The sequence below is a fragment of the Lynx rufus genome, unplaced genomic scaffold (genome assembly GCF_022079265.1).
Source record: "Lynx rufus isolate CCGP_SWC_20201006 ecotype Redwood Valley unplaced genomic scaffold, mLynRuf1.p SCAF_6, whole genome shotgun sequence".
NCBI lineage: Eukaryota > Metazoa > Chordata > Mammalia > Carnivora > Felidae > Lynx > Lynx rufus.
Genome location: NW_025814878.1, coordinates 87434177 through 87461542, shown reverse-complemented (window position 1 = coordinate 87461542; position 27366 = coordinate 87434177). Strand labels below are relative to the sequence as shown.

Here is a 27366-nt window from a genome sequence, read left to right as displayed (position 1 = left end):
CTTTTTTTAAAAATGTTTTATTTATTCTTGAGAGAGAAAGCAGGATCAGGGGAGGGGCAGAGAGAGAGGGAGACACGGATTCTGAAGCAGGTTCCATCCTCTGAGCTGTCATCACAGAGCCCAATGCGGGGCTTGAACCCATGAACTGTGAGATCACGACCTGAGCCAAAGTCAGTCACTTAACTGACTGAGCCACCCAGGTGCCCCAAGGTGATGAAATGTTCTTAATTTAGGTTGCAATGATGGTTGCTCAAATCTGTGAATATGCTAAAATCCACTGAATTGCATAACTTGTGAATTTTATGATATATGAATTATATGTCAATAAAGCTACTGAAATATAACAGGGTGATATTATCTTTTTAATATATTAACTGCTATTCCTGTTAAACTTTGGTTAGTCACTATTAGGTCAATTCATTAATTAATTGATTAAGGGAAGAACAGATACCATATACAATTAAGAATTCAACTGATCAGGGATATTTGCTTATAATTTTATTTTCTTGTAGTGACCTTATCTGACATTCATATCAGGGTAATACTTGCCTTTTAAAATAGGTTTAGGAGTGCTTCCTTTTTTTTTTTTTTTTTTGGAAGAGTTTGAGAAAGATTCTTCTTTCAACCCTCAGTAAAATTCACCATGAAAGCATCTAGTCCTGGGCTTTCCTTTGGTGGGAGGTTTTTGATTACTAGTTCACTCTCTTTATTCATTGGTTTATTCAATGTTCTATTTCTTTATGATGCAGTCTTGGTAGGTTATGTGTTTCTAGAAATTAATCCATTTCTTCTAAGTTATCCAATCTGTTGGCATGTAATTGTTCATTGTAGTCTGTTATGACCCTGGTATGTGGCTTTCTGTAGGCATAGGTGACATTTTTTAGCAAAGGTCTGAAGGGCTGAACCACTGATCTTGATAGCCATGGTAAATTTAGCAGCAGTGAAAGCTAAAGGGAATCCCTGAAGTGCAGGGTGGTGAGGTGAGCTTGAGAGAATGAGAGAATGATCTTACAATGAACAAGGAAAGCGAATGGACCACAATTTACATCAATCTTGGTCTCTCAGCAGAGGGTGGTACAATGGCAGAAAAGGGCAAACAGATCAAGCACTATGAGAAACTTCAATAGAAGCCAGAGAAAACTCAGGTACAACACACAAAGGAAACAATTTCCTCTAAGCCATGATATTACATAAACCACCTTTAAACCAGATGTCACACTGAAGTGGAAAAAAAAATCCCAAAAGGAGAAACCCTAAAAAACACAGATTATTGAACACAAAAGAAGTTGACATTTAACCTGGGAATAACCAACAACCTTATATCGACAATGACAGTACCTTTAATAGTCAAGCTTATTTTATATCTGCAGCAGCAATAGTACCTTCAATGGTATGTTGAGATAAAATATAAAAGGAAGTTGCTTGTTTGCAAAATTACATTTTTAGTACTGTATATTTTCATCCCGTGTACAAACTTCAAGATGCTGACTCTCAGTTTAATGAAGAACAGGCAAGCTTGGGACACAACATTGAATATTATTGGGGAGGTCGTTTAAAATAATACAAAATCTTTTGCTTTTAAGTAGAACAGCAAATATTTATCAAGGAACACATTCTAAAAATTCAGTCTGGATCCTTGCCTAGCCATTTTCCCAATCATATATCTTATTGGCACTGACAGGACTAAAATTTTCAAGAATTTTTCTCCTGTGACAAAACATTTAAATTCAAATTTCAGATTAAACTATGGCACATATTTGCCCATTAAAAACAATCTCAAGTGCAAAATAGTTGGTAAGGTTAAAAGTTTGAAGAATAGCACAATACTAGTTAAGACTCAGAGCCTCCTAGGTCACATGACTACAACCCTCTTCTTTAATGTAAACAACTTTAGCTTTCCAGGTGGTCTTATTTTTTCATCATATTTTATAAAATTAAGTTTATCTTGGAAAAATAGTCATAAATGTAAATCTGTAGTTTCTGTAAGCTTCTATTCAGAGTAAATACATAAAGGATAAAGCTAAGAGTGCAATGAAAATATTTCTAGTCTTTGCATGTGTAGGGAGTTTTGTATCACTAATGAGGTACATAAAGTCAATGTAAGGTAACACTTGAGACATGATTTAGGTAATATTTATAAAAATAACAATCACTTAGAACTTAAAACACACTAGGTACTATTTTAAGTGATTTATGTATGCTAACTCCTCACAAAGAATCTATGAGTGGGTACTGCAATTATCCCCACTTTTTTAGATGAGGTAATTGTGGCATAGGTTGATTATGTCAGTAGGGGAGCCATGCTCTGTCCCGGACATCTGGCCCCCGATTCAATGAACTCACTCACAGTGCATTGTTACTCCCTCTGCTCTTCAGGTTTTCAAAACGATGTTTGTTGGCTTGTTCTTTAATGTAAGAAATTCTAGGTAATTTCATGTAAATTATCTTAAATTAAATATCCATTTTGCTTTATTTAATCTGAGTTGCCTACCAGTTGAAAATCATAGGTTTTGATTAAAATTATTACTTTAATTCTGGTGATTCTATGTAAGAAGTATACATACATGGCTTTTAAAAAATGCCCCCAATATTAAGTTCTAGGAACTAACATTCACTCTTGTTTGAAAGTGCTCCAAAATGACTTTTTAAATAACCTTGAAAAAAGCTGTACTCCAGGCATTCGTTGAGTATTATCAGTCACATGATTGGTTTCAGCAATTTCATGGCATAAATCCTTGACTAGAGTGATTAAAGGTAGTGAATGTAGGTTAAAGCCTAACATTGAATAAAACAGAAGCAGATGAATTCCTATATCTTATTCCTATATAATAAAACTCTTCTTGTATATGAAAAGCATTATTACATTACGAGGAATATTCAGTCACATTTAAACTGCCAAGAAAAAGTGCTCTTCTGAATATCTTAGAGATTAAATTATTCAATAGACTACAGAGTATATTTGTGTCCATCATAACATTGAAAATCAATATGTGTTACTCACAAAATATACATATGATAAAACATATTTAGCCATAACAAATGTTATGAGCCCTGAGTTCCCTTAAATCCATTAAACATATAAACCATCAAATGCCAAAGATGAAGCAATTGGATATTATCTATTGAAAACAATATAAGAGAAAACCACATGTCATCCTTAGTAAAATGTCTGCATCAAAGAAAATGCAAATGAATTGATTTTAAACAAATGGGTTTTAATGAATATATAAGTCCAGATATTTTCCTATAGGGATATACATAATATTTTATTCTGATCTTCTCATCTATTTAACCATTATAATTTAGAGAATATAAGTTGTCCAAAAAAGAGAAAAAAGAATTCTTTCATTTAGCAAGTATATAGTGGGTGCACATGGTGTAAGACTGGTAGTCTGGATGAGTTAAACATTCAAGCAGTAAAAAAAAAAAAAACAAAAAAACAAAAAAAACAGACCTCATGGACTTTGAATTTTAGAGAACAGAGCAGATGTATGTCTTTGAGTGTAATACTGTTTTCTTTTAAATTGTTTTTTTAACATTTATTTATTTTTGAGAGAGAGACAGAGCTCGTACAGGGAGGGGCAAAGAGAGAGGGAGACACAGAATCTGAAGCAGACTTCAGACTGTCAGCACAGATCCCATGTGGGGCTCAAACCCATGAACTGTGAGATCATGACCTGAGCCAAAGTGGAACACTCAACCAACTGAGCCACCCAGGCACCCCTGAATGTAACACTGTTTTAATGGAACTTTACAAACTGTTCAATGGGACAAAAAGGAAGAGTCCTTAAAACAGACTACCCAGGGCAGTGATTCTTTAACATGTGTCTCAAAATTAGTTTGAGTCATTCAAATACAAAATATGTTTCGAAAATTAGTCCATAAATACATTCCTGATAGTCAAATTATCACCCAAAGTACTCTAAATTGCCATATGTGTTTTTATTTGTAAAGTTGTATCCTATTTCTAATTCTTTATCAGTCATTACCTTACTATGACCACTTAGTAATTCTTCAATGCCTTTCCTTGGGGAGATTGAAAAGGAGTTTAGTCACTTATTTCACCCACAAAGTCTTGTATCTGAAGTTTATTTAGGACAGCACAGTCCAAAAGTCTACCTAGCACTTTGGAAAATGCTTTCAGGTAACTAGTGGCCATTCATATATCTCTAATACATCACCACATATATTGTTGTAGTCTTCCTCACTTGTTTATTTATAATGTTTTTTCCTTCTGATGGTGAGCAGCTTGGTTCCCATTATCTATAATTTATTTACTTAGATGTTCAACCCTAGTATACAAGTAAAGTAGTTTCAGACTTGCTAAAATTTACCTCTGTGAGAAACAAATTTACCCAAAAATATGGCATTTATGTTTAGATTTTTTTCTTTCTTTTTTTTTTTTTTGGCATTTACCTTACTATAACTTGTCAAACTCTGTTTTTCAAAGTTATTTAGGTCAGCTCCGATAGTCCCTTCTTCATTTCGTAAGATTAGGTCATAAATATGTAATGAAGTTGGATTTATTTCTGATAGTCTGCATTCTGTGATTGCACCCTCTAATACCCTGGTTGATTTTGTTTTTAATTTGCACACAGTAAAGTTTACTATGTACTATACGTTTCTATCAACTTGACAAATGTATAGATTGATGCATCTCCCATCTCAGTACCATATGGAACAATTACATCAACCTAAAGGATCTCTGGACTGCCCCATTAAAAATAACCCATCCATAAACTTCCTGGCTACCACTTATCTGCTTTCCTTATACTTCTGCCTTTTCCTGAATGTCCTATAAATGAAATCACGCAATATATGTTGTTTGTGTTGATTCTTTTACACAGTGAAGTCATCAGTAATTTGGTCCTTTTAATTCCTGAGCAGTATACCACTGTATGGGTATACTAAATTTGTTTACCCAGGCATCTATCGAAAGGCATGTTGGTTATTTCTAATTTTTTGATGGATATGAATATAGGTATAAATATGCAGTAGAGACATTTGTGTTTGAGTTTTTGTGTAAACGTAAGTATTCAATTTACTTGAGTAAATACCTGAGTGCTGGTTCGTATGATAAGTGTATGTTTAATTTATAATAAATTGCCAAATTATTTTCCAAACGGGCTTTACCATTTTGCATTTCCGCTATTCCCACTAATGACAGTTTTGGTTGCTCTGTCTCCTCACAAACATTCAGCATTGTTGTTTAGTTGTTATTTGTTTATTTCATCCTATCCACACTGAGAGTGTATGGTGGTTACCATGGAGTATTAAGACAATTTTTTTTAACTTTTAATTTTAATATTGTTTAAAGCTTTCATGAAAATTTAAAAATAATACAAAAAACTCCAGTAATTTCTTCAGTCACAAAATGTTTATATTTTGCTATATTTGCATTCATAATTCCTCTGATGTTTATTTATATATATTACATGTACTTCTATTATATATAATCTATATCATCATTTTTTGTGAGCCATTTGAGGGAAAGTTGGAAATATTATGACTATCTACCCTTAAGTATAGCAGTGTGCCTTTTCTAATAACAATGTTATTCCTTATATTGTCACAGTACAATTATCAAAATCAATGCTATTATTTAACACACAGTACACATTTGAATTTTGTCAATAACTCCACTAACATCTTTCACAGATAGTTTTTTCGTTTGCTTGTTTTTGGTCTGCATCAAATCCAAGCTCACATCCCAAGTCAGTTGTGATTATCTTTAGTCTGGAACAGTTATTTATCTTTTTTTGGTCTTTTTGGAACTTGCCATTTTTTTTTATATTACAGTCCAATAATTTTGCAAAAGGCCCATCATTTTTGGCTTATTTGATGTCATCTTATGATGTAAATTCAGGCTTTATGTACTTTTGGAAGAATCACTAAAGAAGTGATATGGTGTCCTCAGTGCATCATTTCAGGGGACATTGTTAAGTTCCTTTGTTCAATATTGGTGATATTATTTCAATAAAAACTTATAATTTGTCCCTCTAGAGTTAACAAATATCTTAAGTCTATGTACACATCCTATCTCTTATGAATTCTCCACCAATTATTTCTAATAACTATTGATGATTTTCCAACCCTTATCATTACTTTCATACTTGTTACATGATATTCTGCTATAATGAAGAGTTTTCATTTTGTACCTCCTATTTGTCTATTTTTCCACTACGCATTTATGCAAGAACTGAAGCATCACTTATTATAGTGTTAAATGATTTTTAATCTATCAACTCTATTGTTTATTTTAATGCTCAAATTTTCTTACATTTGGCCAAAGGGAGCCCATTGAAAAAGCTGGCTCCTTTTGATAATTCTCATTTTTCTTTGAGTTCTGCTTTTTTATTAATGCAAAAAGATATTTATGGTTTATATTATGTTTTCCTTTGGAATGTGTCTTTTCTCTAAAACGTCACAGACACTTTAAATAGAGATTGATATTTAGAAATAAAAATCTGGTTTTATCTATATTATATAGGTATATAGATATAAACACACATACTTATATATAACATATATATGTATATACACAGATATACATGCAGATACATAAACATAAACACACACATCAGGTTCAAGGCGATACATGCAACTTCACCCAATCATCCAATACCCCTGGGCACATTCCAGTATAGCATAACATAATAACGCATGTGTGTAAATTGTCACACTTATGTTTCTATGTCTACTTATTAAGAACCATAAATTCATATGCATACCTCCAATTTATAGCTAATACCATTGGAGTGTCTTTTAGTTCTCTTTCTTTCCATATTTGTAAATTCCTCCATTACCAGTGAGATATCTAACTCCTATTATCCTCAGTATATTCACTGATTTACTCAAGTCTATATTACACACACACACACACACACACACACACACACACACGCACACACACAGAATTGCCAACCAAAACCAAAGCTGCTAAGCAAAACTAATGAAAAATCTATTTGGTATTGTATTTTACTAAAATTTACATTAAGAATAATGTAAATTCTGTGGCTCGGTCGGTTAAGCGTCCAACTCGTGACTTCGGCTCAGGTCACGATCTCATGGTTCATGGGTTTGAGTCCCACAGTGGGCTCTGCACAGACAATGCAGAGCCTGCTTGGGATTATCTCTCTCTCTCCCTCTCTCCCTGCCCCTCCGCTACTCATCCTCTCTCTCTGTGTCTCTCAAAATAAAAAAAATAAAAATGTACATAATAAATCTTAAGTGTGCAGTAGATATTTTTTTAATGAATGCATACTTTTTAGTCCATACAAACTCCTTTAAGATTTAGAACATTTTTATTACCTTGGAAAATGTTCTGCATTCCCCTTCCCAATGAACTCTGTCTCTGGAAACCACTTTTATTATTTTTTTTCCTATTTGAGAAATAACATAAGTGGAATCTTAGAATACATTCTCCTTTCTGCTCATCTTCTTTGTTAAGCATACTGTATGAAATATTCTTGTTTATTAGTAGCTTGATCCTTCCTATTGCTATGTAATAGCCTACTGTATGTACCTATCGCTAGTTCCTTTATAAATTTTTACGTTGACAGACATTTGGCATGTTTCTAGGTTTGCAAAATTATGCACAAGATTGCTACAAACATTCCTATAAATGGTTTTTATAGACAAATATTTTGATTTCATTTGTTTATATACCTAGGATCCAATTGGTGTTCCTATGTTAGGTGTACGTTTAACTTTAAAAGTAACTTCCTATTTCCCCAAATGTTTTACATTTTATTTTCTATCAATAATTTTAAATCTGTATCATCAATGTATAACAGTTCTATTTACTCCACAATTTCCAAAACAATTCTTTCTTATTTTAGGCACTTTAGAGGAGTATCCACTTCTAGTTCTATTTTGCATTTCCTCGATGATAAATGATGATAAGAATTTTTTATTTGCATATCTTCCTTTATGAATGTTGGTTCTAGTCATTTGCAAACTATTTTCAATGCTTTGTTTTGTTCATATTATTGAATTATTGATGCTCTATGTATATGCTGCTTTTTAGTCCTTTTTCAGATAGATATATGCATATATTTTTTCTCATGCTCCTCTTGTTATTTTCTAATGGTATCTTTGCTAAGTAAAAATTTTATATTTAATGAGACTAAATTATATTTTGTTTCTTTTATGGGTATTGTTCTGTTTTGCCTTTTCTAATAAACAAAAGCTTCCTCCTAGGTCAAAAAGAACATCTCCCATGTTTTCTCCTCAAAGCTTTATAGTTTTAGTTTTTACATAAAGATTAATGATTGTCTAAAATCAATGTTGTGTGTATGGTATGAGGTAGAAGTCAATTCCATTCTTTCCCACATAAATATCCATTTATTCCATTACCACAAGTTGAAAGGACATTCATTTTCCTATTGAATTGCTTTGGATCTTTTGTTGAAAATAAATTGTGAAATAATTGTGAATAAATTGTGAAATAAATTGTGAAAATTTGTGAAAATAAATAGATGTGGTTCTATTTCTGTAATATCATTTCACTTTCATTAATCCATTTTTCTTCCTTTCTCCATTCCTTCCTCCCTCTCTCACCCCTCCTTCCTTCCTCTCTTATTCCCTCCCTTCTTTCTTTCCTTCCTTGACTCTATTCTAATAAAACTAATGCCTAATCTATCTATTCTAATATCTCTTGGTATTAATTCATGAACTCAGATATTATAACTTCTACAGACTTGTTCTTTCACTCAGTAGATTATTTTTGCCATTATAAGTACATATATTCTCGTATTTTAAATCAAGTTGCCAATTTAAAAAAGAAACACTTCTTACATTACAACAGGCATGACTTTTAATTCATAGATCATTTTAATCATATTCATTCTTCTAATGTGTAATCAGGTTACATTGTTTCCATCTCTATAAAACTTTAATTTCTCTCAGCCATGTTTTACAGTTTTCTGCATAGACATTTTTAAATTTTAATTTAACCCTAAGTTTTTTTGTGTTTTTGTAACTTTTGTAAAAAACATTTTCTAATTTTCTAAGTTTCTAATTTTCTAAGTTTCATTTTCTAATCTCAACGTAAGCCTGATGCTTATGCTTTTAGGGTCTTCTCTTAGAAGAGAGTGTGTATTTTGCTTGTAAATGAAATGTAAATAATTTGTGTTCGCATGGCAGATTACAGCAGAGAAAAATAACTATGACCCCTCTTCTTCAATCTGGATGAGTTCTGTGAACATTTGCCTAGTGAAACCCTGCAGAAGTGTTACTTCCTCAATTTCTGTGACGCAGATCTTGAAAGACTTGAAGTTTCTAGTTCCTTCCTCTCAAAACACTCACTTTAAGAGGAGATTTCTTAATATCAGCAGTAATGACATTTTCATCAAATACTTTTTTGTTGTGTAAGGCTATTTTGTTAATTTTAAGGTGTTCTTACAGTATCCCTTGACTCTACCTGTATTAGTTTTCCAGGGATTCATTACAAACTGGGTAGCTTAAACAGTGGAAATTTATTCTGGAAGTAAGAAGTCCAAGATCAAGGTGTTGACAGGGTTGGTTCCTTCTAAGGATGTTGAAAGAGAATCTGTTTCATGCCTCTCTCCTTGCTTCTGGTGGTTAGCTGGCAATTTTTGACATACCATAGACTGTAGAATAATCACCCTGATCTCTGCCTTCGTCTTCACACGGTGATCTCCTTCAGTGTGTGTCTGTGTCTCAATTTTCCCTTTTGATAAAGACACCAGTCATATTGGATTAGAGGCTCATCCTATGTCTATATGATTTCATCTTAACTGCTTATATCTGAAATGTTCCTATATCCAAGTAAGATTGCATTATAAGATACTGGAGATCAGAACTTTAACATATAAATTATGGAAGGGCACAATTCAACTCCTAACATAACCACTGGATACCTCTGTCACTTCCCCAAAATAGTTCTAGGCTTTGCCAAATGTCTGCTGGAGGGGCAAAACCATATTTATTTGAGAACTGCTGCTCCAAAAATCTGACTTAAAAAAATCTGATTACACTTGTATTTGCCATGTTATAAGGAATCCCAAGGTAGGCATAGAGAGAGACACATGGACAAGAATAGTCAGTCAGCTCCAGTTGACCAAAATAAATACTCAATGATCAGTTTGAGATATTATCTGACATAGTCCAACCACTGGTCACTGTAACTCACAACCTCTATATGAAAAATATATTATTTTCACTCATAAATGTCTTCTCCCATTGGAATTGGCTTAAAATCTAGGCTAACATTATTTAAATTAAGTTCAGATGTAGAAGAGGCTACTTGATTATAGCTCCTTTGTTTCAGCATTTGAATATAGCTTTCCTTGATTCAGAGACCTACAAATTAAAAAGACAAATGTTTTGCTCACCCATATTGTCAACATACAAAGCTGAGGCAGAGACAAGAATACTGCAGTGGACATACATTCAAAAGGGGGAGGAAAGGGAGGAAGAAACATAGTAAAGACTAGTCCATAGTACTTCTGTAATCTCTACTCTGTCAGCCATAATTAATGGCTCCTGTTTGCAGCTGAGTAACTTTCTCAGCTTGTTTCCTGCCAGACCTAAATATTTCTTTGAAGTATTTCTTCTGTACCTTGGGGTGAAACTTGGGCTATGTCCTTAAGGCTTTTAGAAGCACTTTGTCTAGCTGAGGAGATCTCCGTGCCTTTGCCTTAACTTATACTATTGTCTTAACACAGGGTTTTAAATCCATGCACCTTTGATCTTGCGCATGAACTTCCTGGGAAGCTCAATTTTACTGGTAATATCCTGGATTTGATCATTGCCCTGAGTCCATTTTGAAAATCTGTTGCCAGCTGGAGAGTCTGGAAATAACAATCATATTTATTTTCCAACACAGCAGTCCTGAGTTAAAAATATGTTTTCTAAAATCTGGTTGAAAACAGTCACATCGTTAACTCATCTACTTCCTTTCCCATTTTATCACAGGCGATTAAATGAAGCTATTTGATAATTTCAACATTTTACTCTTAAATCTTCTTTGCCAACTCTATGAGGTCTTTGGGTGTATTTTCTGTCTTCCACATTAGCACAGGCAAGACTCTTGCCAGTATTTGCCTATTACCTACCATGATCCTAATGTCTTCAACTCCCAACAATAATGTGCTCACTGTTCTTCTAGATGTCATTAAAATTGCCTCACTGTTCTTGCATCCTCTTCCTCAAATCATCCCAGTGCTACATATACTAGGTTTCTGCTATGAGAACAACTAATTCCTAGATACTAATTTCTGTTTCAATTATCTTTATGTTACAAACAACTGATGTATATAGAGACTCACAGCAACAACCTATCATTTCTCTTGAATTTGTGTCTGATGGGTGATACTGCTGTTCTACATGTTAGCTAAGGTCACTGATGAATTGACCTTTTATTATGATAATCACTTTCTACTTCTGAACTCGAATTTATTTTTCTGATATAAATAGAGCTTCAGCACATTTTTATGCTTTTAAAAGTATTAAATATTTACCGTTTTTTAATTTTTTTAATGTTTATTTAGTTTTTGAGACAGAGAGAGACAGAGTGCAAGCAGGGGAGGGGCAGAGAGAGGGAGACACAGAATCCGAAGCAGGCTCCAGGCTCTGAGATGTCAGCACAGAGCCTGATGCTGGGGTCTAACTCACAAGCTGTGAGATCATGGCCTGAACGGAAGTTAGAGGCTTAACTGACTGAGCCACCCAGGTGCCCCAATATTTACCATTTTTTAACTTATCTAGGTCTTCATACACATTTCTTGAGACTAAATAAAATTGAGTCTTAGTTTTTATATAACTGGGCAATGTGAAATTCAGCTGAATGTTTTTTTTATAATTTTTTAAATATATTTTTTAATTTATTTATTTTGAGAGAGACACAGAAAGCACGAGTGGAGGAGGGACAGAGAGGGAGACATAGAATCTGAAACAGGCCCCAGGCCCTGAGCTGTCAGCACAGAGCCCGAGGCTGGGCTCAAACCCACAAACTGCAAGATCATGACCTGAGCCGAAGTCAGATGCCTAACCAACTGAGCCCCCCCAAGCCCCCCTCAGCTGAATGTTTTTAATTCATTAACATTCAATTTAATTATGCTATGGTTGAATTTATGTCCACCATTTGGCTTTTATTTTCAATTGTCCTTTGCTTTTTGTTTGTTTGGCTTTGGTCTGTTTTGGTTTATTTTTGTCTGTATATTTTTCTGTTTTCTTTTTGCTAAATATCTTTGTTAGTCTATTGGCTATAACCATAGCTATACATCCTTACATTAATTTTTAAATTGTTTCTCTTTGGATTGGCATTTGTATGTTATACTTACAATTGGTTTGTAGTATTTCACATAAAATGTATGAACATTACACTAATTTAGTTCTATTTGCCCCATTTGCTATACTACTGTTATCACTGACATTATACTCACTTATGCAATAAATCACACTATTCAGTGTTATAAAATTTGCTTTAAACATTTGTATATGTTGTGGTGCCTGGGTGGCTAGGTTGGTTAAGAGTTCAACTCTTTGATTTTGGCTCAGGTCATGATCTCGTGGTTAATAAGATCAAGCAACGCATCAGGCTCTTTGCTAACGGTGCAAAGCCTGCTTAGGATTCTTTCTCTCCCTCTCTCTCTCTCTCTGTCCCTCCTCACCTCTCTCTCTCTCTCAAAATAAATTTAAAAAACGGTAAAAAAAACAATAAACAGTTGTAAATGTTTTAAAGAAATTAAGAGACTAAAAATATAAAAAAGAGAAGAAAAATTATATATTTTGTATATTTGCCTGTTTCTCATTCTCAAGGCCTTCATGTCTTATAAATCTGAGTTTCCATTTGGTGTTATTTCCTTTAGCCTGAAGGACTTCCTTCAAGATATCAAGTGAAGGTATTTTGAGAGTGAAGTCTCTGTAGTCATATTTAGTCATTCTTGACACTGTGATAATATTTTGTCCTTATGTTGATATTTGTCCTCGGATTGTTTTCTTCCTATAATAATTATACTATTAATTATAGCAGGACGTTGACATAGCCAAACGAAAACTCCATATTCTACCTCACAGATTTGGAAGCAGCAGAAACTGCTAGCCCTTCATATGTTCAGTGGTTGCTTTCACTGGGAACCTTGGTGCCACTCAAGCATTAACAAGGGATGTGTGCACTTTATGTGAGATCTTGCTGCTCCTTCATATTCCATTCCCTCCATTAGCGGATCACTTCTGCTATTTTGGAAGTCTCAAAATATCTTCTTACTTTAAACATATGTAAGATTGAAGATTTCTGCTATTGTTTCCAATGTCCATACAGTGAAGATTAAAGGTTTCCTCAGATAAAAAGCCATATAAACACAAATTTTGTCCAATCAGGTTTCTTTTGTTTATGGGTTGACTCCACTCCAATTTCTACCTGCTTTTAGTCACTCATCGGTGCCTTCAAATAGTTGTTTTTATAATTCGTGCAGGGTTTACAATTGTCACCTGAGGAATGGCTTGTTTATATGCTGGTACCATTACTAGAAGTCTCCAGGATTAATTTTTGCCTTTTTTGTGTGAGTCCTCCTAAGTCCACTTTATCTGAAAACTCTGGTAATTGTCAAAATAAAATATTCACCTCATGCAGTCTTTTCTAACTCCTTTGTTCTCATTCTTCTCTATGCTTCTTCTCCCGTAAACCAACCTCCCACTGCTATTGTCTTCCCAACCTTGTCACACCGCATACCTTTTACAATGAACAACCTTCCTATATTATTTATTGAACATATCTTCTACCTTCCTGCTCCATTAAAACCTTCCCCATTATACTGCTTTTAGTCCTCTAGGGGCAGGAATTTTTCCTATACCACTTAAACTCCAGAGTCAAGAAGTGGGACTGAATTACTCTTATAACTCATTGGTGCACAAAAACATATAGTTTTCTCTGTATTTCCTCAATTCCTGGTTAATCCAACTCACTTCTTCTCTCTGCCTCCTTTTCAGCTATTGAGGACTGATGGGGAAATATCACACAGATTTGAATACTGATGCCAACATAAATTTGCTTCACATTCTCATTTAATCTATTTATCCCCCATCCTTCATTCAACACCACCATCAACAACTAGCGATTTCTTATGAAACTTTTCTTATGAAGGTCTTCAAGGCCTTTCTAATAATTATTTTTCTGGACCATATTTACACCCGGCTGTCCAAAAAATACTTGACACTTTCTTCCCATTCCTTCCTAATAGAAACCCTCTCTTCTATTGTTTCACATTGTTTATTCCCTTCTCTATCCATTCTTTATATTTTAGTCTTCCTTAGTGCCTATCCCAAGAATTCTTTCCTTGTCATTCTATCCATTTCTTCCTGATGTCTTAGTAAACTTTAGGCTTTTTACTCTCTACTGTGCTTTAGACACACATATTAGGATTATTTAAGGGAGACTTCTACTTTAATAATTTATTGTCTGACAAACTCAGTATGTTTGAAGCTCTGCTGATTTCTCTCTTCATTAAACAGGCTTCTTCTATCTTTGTGGCCCCAGAGTAATAATTCATTTATCTACCCTGGGATGCTGAGCATATTTTTTTTTCTCACTTCACACATCTGAACATCATAAAAGCCTATCCTGTTTGGTTTCTCACCTAAATTATCTTCTGAAATTGTCTAGTTACCTAAAGTTTTGTTTCCATGTCTATACTTTAGATAATAGCTTGATTTTTACAAGCACCTAAATTTTTCCCTTCTTCTGGTATATAACGCTTCTATAAAAGAAAAACAAAAAGTGAAACTCCACTTTATAATCCTTCAAAATACGTATTTGATTACATTTTTCCCAGATTAATTACTTGTCATTGGCCCTAGCATTCCTTAGATGGCATTAGTGATTTGGATGGTGCTTAATACTCTACCCTCATTGCTCTCAGGATAAATTTTGGCTGCACTGAATATCTTCAAATTCCCATGCTTCCTTTTGCTTCAGCTTATTTTATATTTTATTTTATTTTATTTTATTTTATTTTATTTTATTTTATTTTATTTTATTATTTTAAATTTCTTCCTGGAATATTCATAGTACTTAGCTATCACAGTAGTTTAGAAATTAGCAACATGTAGTTCTTTCAACTTGAAGGAAAAAGTCCGTTCTCCACATGCTGGGAAAGAGGTCATTGAAACATGTGGATGGATTTGATCAACCTAAAAGCATTTGAAAAGTGAAAAGGTAAAAGGTAAAGGAGTTGAGTACAACATGCTGGATTAATACCAGAAATTAAAGGTGAGTCATACCCTAGAACACAAGGAAGTTAAGAATTAAAAAAAAATAGTGGTGTCATCATTTTCCAATTTTACAGAGTTGCTTCTCTGTAAATTTCAACTTAATTATAATTTTCCCTAATTGTTAGACTGTCAAGGGTACATTATTTCCCTTTGGTAATGTAAATCAAAACTGACTGGTATAAAATGTGTGTTATAGCTAAGCATTTCTCTGACTGCCAGACCTGTCATTCTATCATTGCACATACTGGGTTACCCAGATGGGTTTGGAGTATGGGAGTATCTCTACAACATCTTGTTGATTAAACTCCATAGCATGTTCCATATAATATGCTCATTCTTACAGTCAGTGACAGTAGTTTTTTCACTTGATATGTTATTTTTATAGAAATATCATCAAATATAATTATCCATACAAATGTAGTCTACAGGTTATAAAGAAATAAGGAAGGGGATGTCAAACTGATAAATAAGAAATATAATTAATTAGAAATTAATAGGAAATACAATTGAAATCATACAATTAAATAAATATGTGATCAAGATATTAAATACTGATGAATTCTAAAAATAGAGAAAGAAATTAATGTACAAATAGTACAAAGAAATATAATTATCCTCTACTCAGGTTCCCTATATTCTTGCTGTCTAAATGACCTCAGCATCTAACTATTTCTATCAGACTAAAGGTAATGATATAATCACCAAGAAGTTGAACATAATACTTGTTTTCAAACCAACGTGTACTCTGGTTTAAATTGCTATGAGAACAAATAAATCATCAACATCAACTATTAAATGAATATTTTTTATTGTATTCTTATTATGAACTCAGTACCTTACAATTTGTCTGATTTATTTGACCTCTGCAAAATAATTCCCATATTACTTTCATTAAAAGACTTAAATCAAGTTAACTTTTTGTTAATATACTCAACCAATCTGTAGTTGAGTTGAAGAAATTTTTCAGCCAAAATATTCTGTTCTCCAAGAATGTTTAGTATAGCCGTGGACTGACTAGACTGGAGCATTTAATTACAGCATCCGTAGCTCCCCATTGTAGTTTAAACCAAGAATGACTGAGATATGGCCTGTGAAGGCTGAAAAACTAATTGCTCCATTATCTGTACTCTGGTCTTTTTCACTTCACAAGCACTTAAAAATATGTACTTAAATCTGCTTTCTAATTACAAGTTCCCATAACGGAGTGTCCTATCCGGAAAACAGCATTATTATTCTAGCTTTCAACACACTTAGGCATTTTTATTTTGCTGAGTTTTCTTTCTTCTTTGTTTACTTTCTTTTGCAAACATGTTTAATGGCTAATTACCATTTCTGCTCTTTTATCTTAATTGCTACACATTTAGGGACATGTGTCATTAAAGCTTCAGCAGATAAGACATTTGCTCAAACAATATTTCTATTCTACTTGTACATACGCAGCCTTATTAAAATGACATTCTTATTAGTTTAAGCACTTATTTTCTTGAGAACCAAACAGTAATTTACATCAAAGCCCTGTCCTCTTTGTATTAGATATTGGAAACTTTTATATTTTAGAAGTAAAGGATAACAACTTAATTTTTGCCACCAAAACATGACAAAAATACAGACTATTGCTTTAACAATGATATATGCAACACTATTTTCTCCCAGGATTCCTTCATTTAATGAAATTCAATATGCAAATGGTTCATTTTATGAATTATACAATCAACAGTTTTGTTAGTTGCAAGTAAATATACACTTAAAATTTTGGATTTATCATTCATACTTTTCTTTTTTATTAAAAAATTTTTAATGTTTTATTTTTATTTTTGAGACACACAGAGCGTGAGTGGGGGAGGAGCAGAGAGAGAGGGAGACACAGAATTCGAAGCAGGCTCCAGGCGCTGAGTTGTCAGCACAGGCACAGAGCCCAATGTGGGCTTGAACCCATGATCAGTGAGATGGCCTGAGCTGAAGTCTGACGCTTAACTGACTGAGCCACCCAGGCACCCCATCAATCATACTTTCCTATAGAGAATTACATTAACTTAATACAGCTCAAAGTATCATTAATGTGTAATAGGCAATTTGAGAGTTGTGGTCTTCGTCAGCTACTTAGAAAACACTCCCAATTCTGAGATGGACTGCCTGTTTAAGTGCTTTATTGGTAAGAAGTGCACTGGCTGAGTCTGTCAGCAGCAATTTTCATTATAGTTAGCCAGCTTCAGCTTTTCTTTACTTGAATTATATTTCGAGGATATAACTTTTAGAATTTAGAATTGTTGATTGGGTAAGGGCTACATTATTAGTTTGCACTGATTATATTTTTTAAACAAAGAGTAATAACTAGAATTTATAAAACATGGCCTCATACACAATTGCATTTAATTCTGGAGGAAAGACAAGTAAGTATACATACACAGAGCAAAAGATAACACTTTGAGGAATTATTTATTCCTAGTTATTCCATACACGGAAACATAAAAACCAATACTTAGTACATTTTTCACAACAAGATAAATTATTATTACTGATTTCTTTTTGGCAGTGTTGGGCATAGAGGGTTTTAGTAGAGGGTGTGCCAGTAAGCAATAATAGGCTGTGACAACAGACTAGTTAATGAAGAGTGCTCATTGTGAATGACTGACTTGTATCTTCTTGCTTTAACTAAAATATAAAACGGTGGTATCCAAACATGTAGAATATGTATATAGTCCATATCTTGTTTTCTTATATGAAAATACCAGGTTTTCTTTGAACTTTTTTAATGTTTATTCATTTTTGAGAGAGAGAAAGGGAGAGAAAGCATGAGCAGGGGAGGGACAGAGAGAGAGGGAGACAGAATCTGAAGCAGGCTCCAGGCTCTGAGCTGTCAGCACAGAGCCCCATGTGGGGTTCAAACCCATGAACTGAGAGATCATGATGTGACTTGAAGTTGGCCGCTTAACCAACTGAGCCACCCAGGATCTCTAAGCATTAAGTTCCCTTGATGGAAATCACAATTACCTCTATTAGGGAAGGTGAAAACCCATTTGCGTTTATTAAAATACTCTGTTCATTGCTGAAGAAAATTTTGGTTCACTGTAAACAGAAAACAAAATAATAATGCCCTTTATGTCTGAAGGAAATCTATTTTTGATGTTTACTTGCTAAGTTAACTTCCTAAGACTAGAACTTGGAAGGGAGCCTAGATTAAATCAAAACTAACCACCAGCTAACTCTAGTGGATGAACACCTCATGAAAAAAGAATTGTTGTATTAATGACTTTATTATCCATCTTTATGTTTTCTTTAAAAAAAGAGAGAGGATTGTACAGATTTCAAAATTGATACATAGCATTAATAATATGTGTGAAACCTGCACTCTTTAAGGAACATCTGTAATTATAATGCTAGAAAATAACATGAATAAAAACACTGTATTGTTCAGCTTTCCAGAAGTAATTATACAAAGATTTTTTCTAATTATTTCTATTGTCCCCATAAATAGACTATATAATCACAATCTACTTTTTGGATAAATTCCTTTCTCTGCTATATGTTTTAATAAGTTATAACTAGGAATGAAATATAACTTTTGCAAATGGCAAAATGTTTGAACCAGGGTATATTCTTAAACACTCAAAGGACATCGATCTTACAAATCCACATATTTGGTTAATAGAAACTACATATTTTTTAAATTTTCAAAAAAAGGGTCTTATAATTTATAAATTCTTAATATGTATATTATTTTTCTGGCATCAATTTTTACGAAAATAAAAAATCATATTAATCTGAGATAGTAGAAAAGAATTATATCCTTCCTATAAAAGACAACATTTTGTACATTACTTTAACAAAATGTATATTAGTACAAAAAAAGAACCAATAAATAACACTTGGGAGTATACCAACAGAAAGCTACAACACATAGTTTATAAAATAGCTTATTGTTAGCCATACAGAGAAAGACAGATACCATATGGTTTCACTCTTATGTGGATCCTGAGAAACTCAACAGGAACCCATGGGGGAGGGGAAGGGAGAAAAAAAAAAAGACGTTAGAGTGGGAGAGAGCCAAAGCATAAGAGACTGTTAAAAACTGAGAACAAACTGAGGGTTGATGGGGGGTGGGAGGGAGGGGCGGGTGGGTGATGGGTATTGAGGAGGGCACCTTTTGGGATGAGCACTGGGTGTTGTATGGAAACCAATTTGTCAATAAACTTCATAAAAAAAAAAAAATAATAAAATAAAATAGCTTATTGTTTAAGCCTTTTCTACACCAAAGGTGAGTAAATGTTTTCTGAAGTGGTCAAACAATAAATAATTTAGGCGTGACAGGCAAAGAGTGCATACACTCTTGAAGTTACTGCTGAAGCCATCAACAGTAAAATGAATGAGTGTGAGATTTACAAAATAGGGAGGGGACCTGACTTCTCCCACCTGGGGGCATAGTTTCTTAAACCTTCTACTCAATACAAGTAACCTCACTGACTTGATGAATCAACTAAATATTTTTTTCCAACTAAATCTTATAATTTCAATGCATTTTGCTGAAGTTTCATTATTTCTTAATAATATTTTATTTCTTTCTGAAACAGATTGCAAAATTGCTAACAATCTTAAACTTAAAACTGTATGGTAGTTTTATTTTTAACTTTTTGTGGAATTTCCATATTGTTTTCCATAGAGGCTGTACCAATTTATAATCCCACGAACAGTGCACGAGGGCTCACTTTTCTCCATATCCTTGCTGACTCCTGTTATTTCTTCTCTTCTTGACATGAGGCAATCTAACAGATGTGAGTGATACCTCATTGTGGTTTTGATTTGCATTTCCCTGATGATTAGTGATACTATCTTTTCATGTGTCTGTTGGTCATCTGTATGTCTTCTTTGGAAAAGTGTCTTTTCAGGTCTCCTGCCCCTTTTTTAACTGCATTTTTTGATTTTTTGGTGTTGATCTGTATGAGTTCTTTATATATTTTGGCTATTAACTGCTTGTCAGATATATCATTTGCAAATACATTCTCCCATTCAGTAGGCTGCCTTTTCATTTGATGGGTTCCTTAAGGAAAACTGACAAGTTACCTGCAAACAACTGGACTACTTTCTTACATGGTATACAAAAGTAAATGCAAAATCAATTCAAGACTTAAACATAAGACCTGAAACCATACAATTCCTAAAAGAAAAACAGGCAAACCCATAGAAATCAGTAATAGGTATAATTTTTTTGTATCTGTGTCCTCTGGCAAGGCCAGCAAGAGCAAAAATAAATAATTGTGACTATACCAAACTAAAAATCTTTTGCACAGACTTTCCTTGTTTTTGATGACCTTGACAGTTTAAAGAGTACTGTCAGGGGTTTTGTAGAACTGAAACTTGTCTGATGATTTTATCATGATTAAACTGGGGTAAAGTGTTTTTTTTTTTTATTAGCCTTATTTTTTTTTATATATGAAATTTATTGACAAATTGGTTTCCATACAACACCCAGTGCTCATCCCAAAACGTGCCCTCCTCAATACCCATCACCCACCCTCCCCTCCCTCCCACCCCCCATCAACCCTCAGTTTCTTCTCAGTTTTTAACAGTCTCTTATGCTTTGGCTCTCTCCCACTCTAACCTCTTTTTTTTTTTTTCCTTCCCCTCCCCCATGGGTTCCTGTTAAGTTTCTCAGGATCCACATAAGGTAAAGTGTTTTTAAAAAGAAAATAACGAAGATAAAGTGTCATTCTCATTACTTCATATCAAATGTTAATGTTATTAACATGACTTAGCACTGTTGATGTTAACTTTGATCACTTGGCTGAGGTAGTGTTTATCAGATTTCTCCACTGTAAAGTAACTCTTCCCAACCCCCATTTCCTTGCTCTATATAGTTTGAAAGGTGGTCATTACCTGCAGCCCAAACTTAAGAGGTAGGAAGTTATGTTCTATCTCCTCGAGTGCAAAGTATCTACATAAATTATTCGGAATTATTCTGTATAGAAGATGTGTCTATTATTCCCATTCATTTATTCATCAATCATTTATTTTTTTCTCAGTAGGGACTCATGGATATTTATTCTATATTTTGGGTAAAAACTCATTATGCCTTTATTTTCTTGCTCAAATTATTCTAGTTTTGGTCATCAGGAGTCCCTCGGGTTGGCTCATATGGCCCTTTGACACACTCTCATACTTTTGTTTTTTAAGTACTTCATTGCTTTTCGGCATTACAAGATTCTCCACACTCATTTGTATTTTCTGTGTTTATGCCTAGAATCACCTAGATCTCTAAAGAGATACAGATCCTTTTATTGGAAAATGGTTTGAGAAATTAAGATCTAGGTACTGGTCAAACTTTTTATTTTTAAAGTGAAATCTATAACTTAGTTTATACAGATACAAAATATTTGAAATTTGTCAGCAGGCATATTTGTTCATTAATAATTACAGGAAGAACTAAAAAAATTAGATACAATATTTAAAAATATTTAAACTAATTGTATTTAGTTGAACAGTGTGATAGCTATTTTTGTGTGTCGATTTGACTAGACCACAGGTTGCCCAGATTAAACATTCTTTCCAGTGTATCTGTGATGGTGCTTCCTGGTGATATCAGCATTTGAATCAGTAGACTCACTAAAGCAGATTATCCTTCCCAAACTGGCTAGGCATCATCCAATCTGTTGAAGGCCTGAGTAGCACAAAAACTAAACAAAGGGAGGACTTGCTCCTTTTCTGCCTACCAGCTGAACTGGGGCATTGGTTTCTTCTGTCCTTGGACTGGAATTTATACCATCTGTTTTCCTAGTTCTCATGCCTTTTAATTCAAGACTATAACTTTTAATTCAAGACTATAACCAATGGCTCTCCTAGGTCTCTGGCTTGCAGACAACAGATCATGAAACTTTTCATCCTCCCTAATTTTATAAGCCAATTCCTCATAATGAATTGCTGTAATACATAGATATAGACAGATAAATAGATAGATAGATAGACAGATAGATAGATAGATAGGTAGATAGCTCTCCCATTGGTTCTGTTTCTCTAAAGAACACTGGCTAATTTAGTTTTCAAATTCCATATCATACAAAAAGATACTGAAGTCCAAGGAAGTATCCAGTGATTTACTTTCTATATACTAGTTTCCTTTCTATATACAATAATTTACAAAATTTATAATTTATAACTTATAAGGCAAAGCATAAATTTATTTAGTTTTTGAAAATAATTATAACTCCATTACTAAAGCTAAAGAAATATTGTAAAAGTTTAAACCAAATAAAAAGTATCTATTAATGGATTACTAACCTTGACAATTTTCATGAGAAATTGAATTAATAGGACAAAATTCTTAAAACATGATAGACTGGTACTACAGTCGTTACTTTTCACTTTATCATTTGGTTGTATCGGTGGCCTTTCCAATAGAGAAATAAGAAATTCGGCTGTTCTACTGGATGTAAACAAAGCTCATTTCACTCCAGTTTCTGCCTAAGGGATAATTGGTTGGTCACTTTAGAAGCTGACTTTAAAAAAACGAAGGACTAATAATGTCAGAAGACTGAAATGAGTTCAAATAAGAGACAGAAATGCTTTTTAAAGTTAATTATGTTTGCTTTTCCTTTTCCCTTGGTGTTCATTACCTTTAAATGGAGCCACACACTGGCCAAAGTAATTACCAGGTTGGTCAATGCAGGTGATTCCCTTCTTGCACAGATATGAAACACTCATATCTGCATCTATTTCATATCTTAAATCTTTGAAAAAAATAATAAAAAGATTTTAAGTTTTAATAAGGCAAGCAGGTGCCAGGTTATAATTCTTAAAATTGCCCAAATCTTTTAATCCATTGGGGGTGATAATATGAAACTAAAATTGTCAGATAAGAATGCCACATATATTAGTGTCAGAATCCATTCATTTCACCTTACAAACCTTGTTACAAACTGCAACAACTTCTCTTGGAATTACTAAATGCAGACTAATCTCCTCTGAATTGGTAGGTATTCAAAGTCACTTTAGATATGAAAAAATCATCTTCTGCTTTGGAGTCTAGAGATGGAATAGATATTTCAAGTTATTGGGATGCAAATCAAATGTTAGTCTAAGGGCAATAAAAAAAAGAAACAAAAAAATACTAGCGAATCAATACCATCCTTATGTATGTCCCCTAGGGTTAAATGTTCTCTACAAGGCACAGTTGTCAAATGTTACTAACCCATAAAGCCAGAGGGACACAAGAATTTGAATTTATCCATGAACTTTGTAGATGTACGGAGGCAGAGTGATGAATCACATTGCTTTTGATTAATTTCACATAGCAGGTCTATATGGAAGGAAAACAAATCAGAAGTATTCATTAACTGTATATCTAACCTTAACATTATTATTTCTTTTTTAAAGTAATCTCTACACCCAGTGCAGGGCTCAAACTCACAACCCTGAGATCAACAGTCACATGTTCTAACGACTGAGCCAGCCAGGTACCCCTTCACATTTCCTTTTAACTAGCTCTATAGTGCAGATTTTCCCTTAATGTTTCACTTAGAATTTGTGTTGCTAAAACTGACCTTTCATATTATGTCCTTGGATTGTTTGTTGATTTGCAATGAGTTGAAAGCATAGCCTAAACTGACACTGAAATGATTCTTTTATTTTTTATTTTTTTTAAATTTTTTTTTTCAACGTTTATTTATTTTTGGGACAGAGAGAGACAGAGCATGAACGGGGGAGGGGCAGAGAGAGAGGGAGACACAGAATCGGAAACAGGCTCCAGGCTCTGAGCCATCAGCCCAGAGCCCGACGCGGGGCTCGAACTCACAGACTGCGAGATCGTGACCTGGCTGAAGTCGGACGCTTAACCGACTGCGCCACCCAGGCGCCCCTGAAATGATTCTTAAAACTTTTTTGTTTTTTAAATTTTTTTAAATGTTTATTTATTTTTGAGAGAGAGAGAGAGAGAGCACATGGGCTCCTGGGTGATGGGCAGAGAGAGAGACAACAGAGGATCCAAAGTGGGCTCTGTGCTGACAGCAGAGAGCCTGACCAGGGCTTGAACTCAGAGCCATGAGATCATGACCTGAGCCAAAACCGAAGTTGCACACTGGATGGACTGAGCCACCCAGGCACCCTGATTCTTAAGACTTTTGATAGCTATTTTTTTTTTGCCTATTTTGAACAAGATTAGAAAAATTGGCATTGACACATAACACATGGTGTTCACAAATTAGATGAATGGAAGTCTTTCTAATATTCTTAAATGTTTTTCTCTAAAATAGTGAAATAAATCTGGGCTGGAGAAAAATTAATGTAATAGATATTTAAATAGGAAAGAGCATACCTAACTAAATAGAAAAGCTATTTATATTATCACTGACAAAATATTAAGTGAAAATATGACATTAGAACATCAAGGTTAAACTGAGGAAAAAGTGAAAATTAAAAATAATAGTATGAGTGAATAAATACTTTGTTTAAATCTTAAAATATTTATTTGGTAATTCTCCTTATGAATCAACAGAAAAACAGCACTTTTTAAAACCTTCTGAGAGAAAAACAGCACATTTAAAAACCTTGGTTTGTTCCTTGTAGTTGGGAATATGCCAAAATTTACCTCTCCAAAAGACTTTCTTTTTGCTCTGTCTCATACAATTTTAAAAAATTATCTTGAGTTTTTGTTGATGATAAATAGTACATTAAGTTTTTAATAAGTGGGCACACTATCTGGATATGGTCATTCTTAAAGTCAACCACATAAAACCAGTTACTCAAATTCAATAGAATAAATAGCTGTTTCATTCATGATTTTCAAAACAAATTTGACTTTCTCATTGCTTAAAGATTGTGCAGTGTTTTTACTTTTAAATCAGTCACATAAGAATAGAATTAGGAAGAGGTTTGGAGAGCTAGATTTTGAACAACATTTTGGCTTGCAATCATGCTTGTTTACCAGTATTTGCTTGCATATAAAATATTGAGAGTCTTACTACTTTTTCTAATATTCAAAAAACAAAGGTCTATTATTAGAGTTTCCCCTAAGGTAAATAAAAAGAACATAAATATTTAAAAACATAAACAGCTCTTATCAAAATAAGTGATAAATATTGACAAAGGTCCCTGTAAGAGTTACCCCAGTAACAGAATGGAATGTGGTATGCAAGGAAATGTTACAAGTTTTAAATAAGTGTAATGGACTTAGCGTTGATAAATCTCCTAACAAACACTGGTTGACTTACAAAGACAAAAAAATATTCACTCAACACTGCACATACCTGTTTCTGTGATTATGTGAAGATGCAGTAAAATAATCCAAGTAGATATTATATATTCATATGTTCTCACGGAAAAAGAAACTAATATGCATGTCTATTAGATGAATTGTATCTTCTAAAAATAAGGATTTATTTCCACCTCAAATTAACCTTCAGTTATCCCAGTTTTGCTTAGCATGTGTGCCTACCTTGAAATCCATTCAGACACAGGCAGCTGAAGGTGCTGTAAAGACCAACACATTTGCACAGGCCTCACTTAGGCACTGATCTACCTCAATCTCACAATTATTGTTTAGAAACAAGCAGAGGATTCACTTCATTATAAATGTGTCACTGATGCAACTTGCAGCTAAATCTAAGACTAAGTTCAGAAATATGAGACTCCCAACTTGTCTGCAAAAAATTTGCATTGCTTAATGCTATCAACTAGATATTTACTCTTTCTTTTTTTGTTTTGTTGTGACTGAAAACCTGTGGCTTTACTTTCATTTCAGTGAATCCAAGAGAATTCAAAATGTACATTATTTCCTTAAATTAAACACATACATGACTGTGTTTGATATGACTGTATAATGTTAACCAAACTGACTTTCCTTCAAACCAGGCCATTATACACATTTGAGTCCTGCATGCAATTCTTTAAAAACAAAACAAAAACAAAAACTATGACCTTCTCAGCTTCTTGTTTCATTAAGTTACTGCTGGCCTGCAAACTGGCCCCCCATATGGATGGCAAGAAGAGACCGAAGAAAAGAAGCAGACCACTTCAGATGGGTAGGTGGTAAGTTGATTAATAAAAGGAACTTACATACAAGGCCTGTCTTGGGCTGCCGCAAGACCAATAGATTTCTGCATCCACGCACCAGAATCTCAAGTTTATTTATAGTCTATAACTTGGGTCAGTCATTTATTCAGTACAGATAATCTCAATAGTACCTTCCTCCTTCAAGGTTATGTCCTTAACACAGCTCCCAGTGTGAGAATAGTGAGTGGCATGTATATTCTAAGGACAGAGGAGGGTGTAAGGAGCCTCCAAATGTCCAGTTAACACACGAGGATCAACAGGCAGTCACATCCTCTCAGTGATCTCCTTCCACAATTACTGTAAACTAAATTAATTTTCATAGTCACAAATTACTTTAGACACTTTCTAAGTAAAAAGGTATGTTTTTTTTTCAAAATCATTTAAGGAAAGAAGATGTAGTGGAATGTGTCTATCATTTATTTGCACTATTCATCCTCTGAACTTCCTTTTGCATCTGGATAATTAACTACTTAATGATTCTTTAATAAAAGTTAGAGACCACTTCTCATAATAGAAGGTGAAAATGCAAGATATATCTTTCCCAGTCTCAGTTATCCCAAAATGTGGGTATGCAACCCAAAGTGGGCTAATATATCCAAGACCCACCATGGAATTTGAATGTAAGCTGGTGACAAGTATAAACAGGAATGGAGAACTTATTTGTTTTGCAGGTGGCAAAATTAGGACAACCATACTAATTTTCAAGGACTACTGACAACACTGCCTCAGTGTTATCTAGTGTCAATGCCCATCCCTACTGACATTGTGTTCATATATGATGTTGCCTTATCTGCTGTCTAGACTCCCTCATTTGTGCCTATTTTCCAGATCTGATTCTAAATGCTTCTATAGGTCCTACATGTAATGTTTTTTTTAAGAATCTCTAACTTAAATCATTTTCGTGTTAAACCACCCTGAGTATATTTCTAATACCCACAATGAAGAACTCCATTAGTGGTATGTATAACAATTTGTTTTTGCCATTATTATTATTTATATTTCAATTTTATAGATAAAGCAACTAGGGGAAAACCTAAAAAGAATTAATGAGAAGATTCACCTTTCACAGTGGAGAACCAATAACTAGTATCT

General features: G+C 33.7%; 1 protein-coding gene across 1 annotated transcript in view; it reads right to left on the bottom strand.

The window, feature by feature from the left end:
• The window catches only part of EYS (eyes shut homolog), a 1631667-nt gene that overhangs the window by 1221892 nt on the left and 382409 nt on the right, over window positions 1-27366 (bottom strand). Inside the window, exon 12 of the mRNA XM_047102761.1 lies at window positions 22842-22902. Within this exon, the coding sequence (XP_046958717.1) occupies window positions 22842-22902 (61 nt within the window). The remainder of the gene's footprint in view (window positions 1-22841; window positions 22903-27366) is intronic.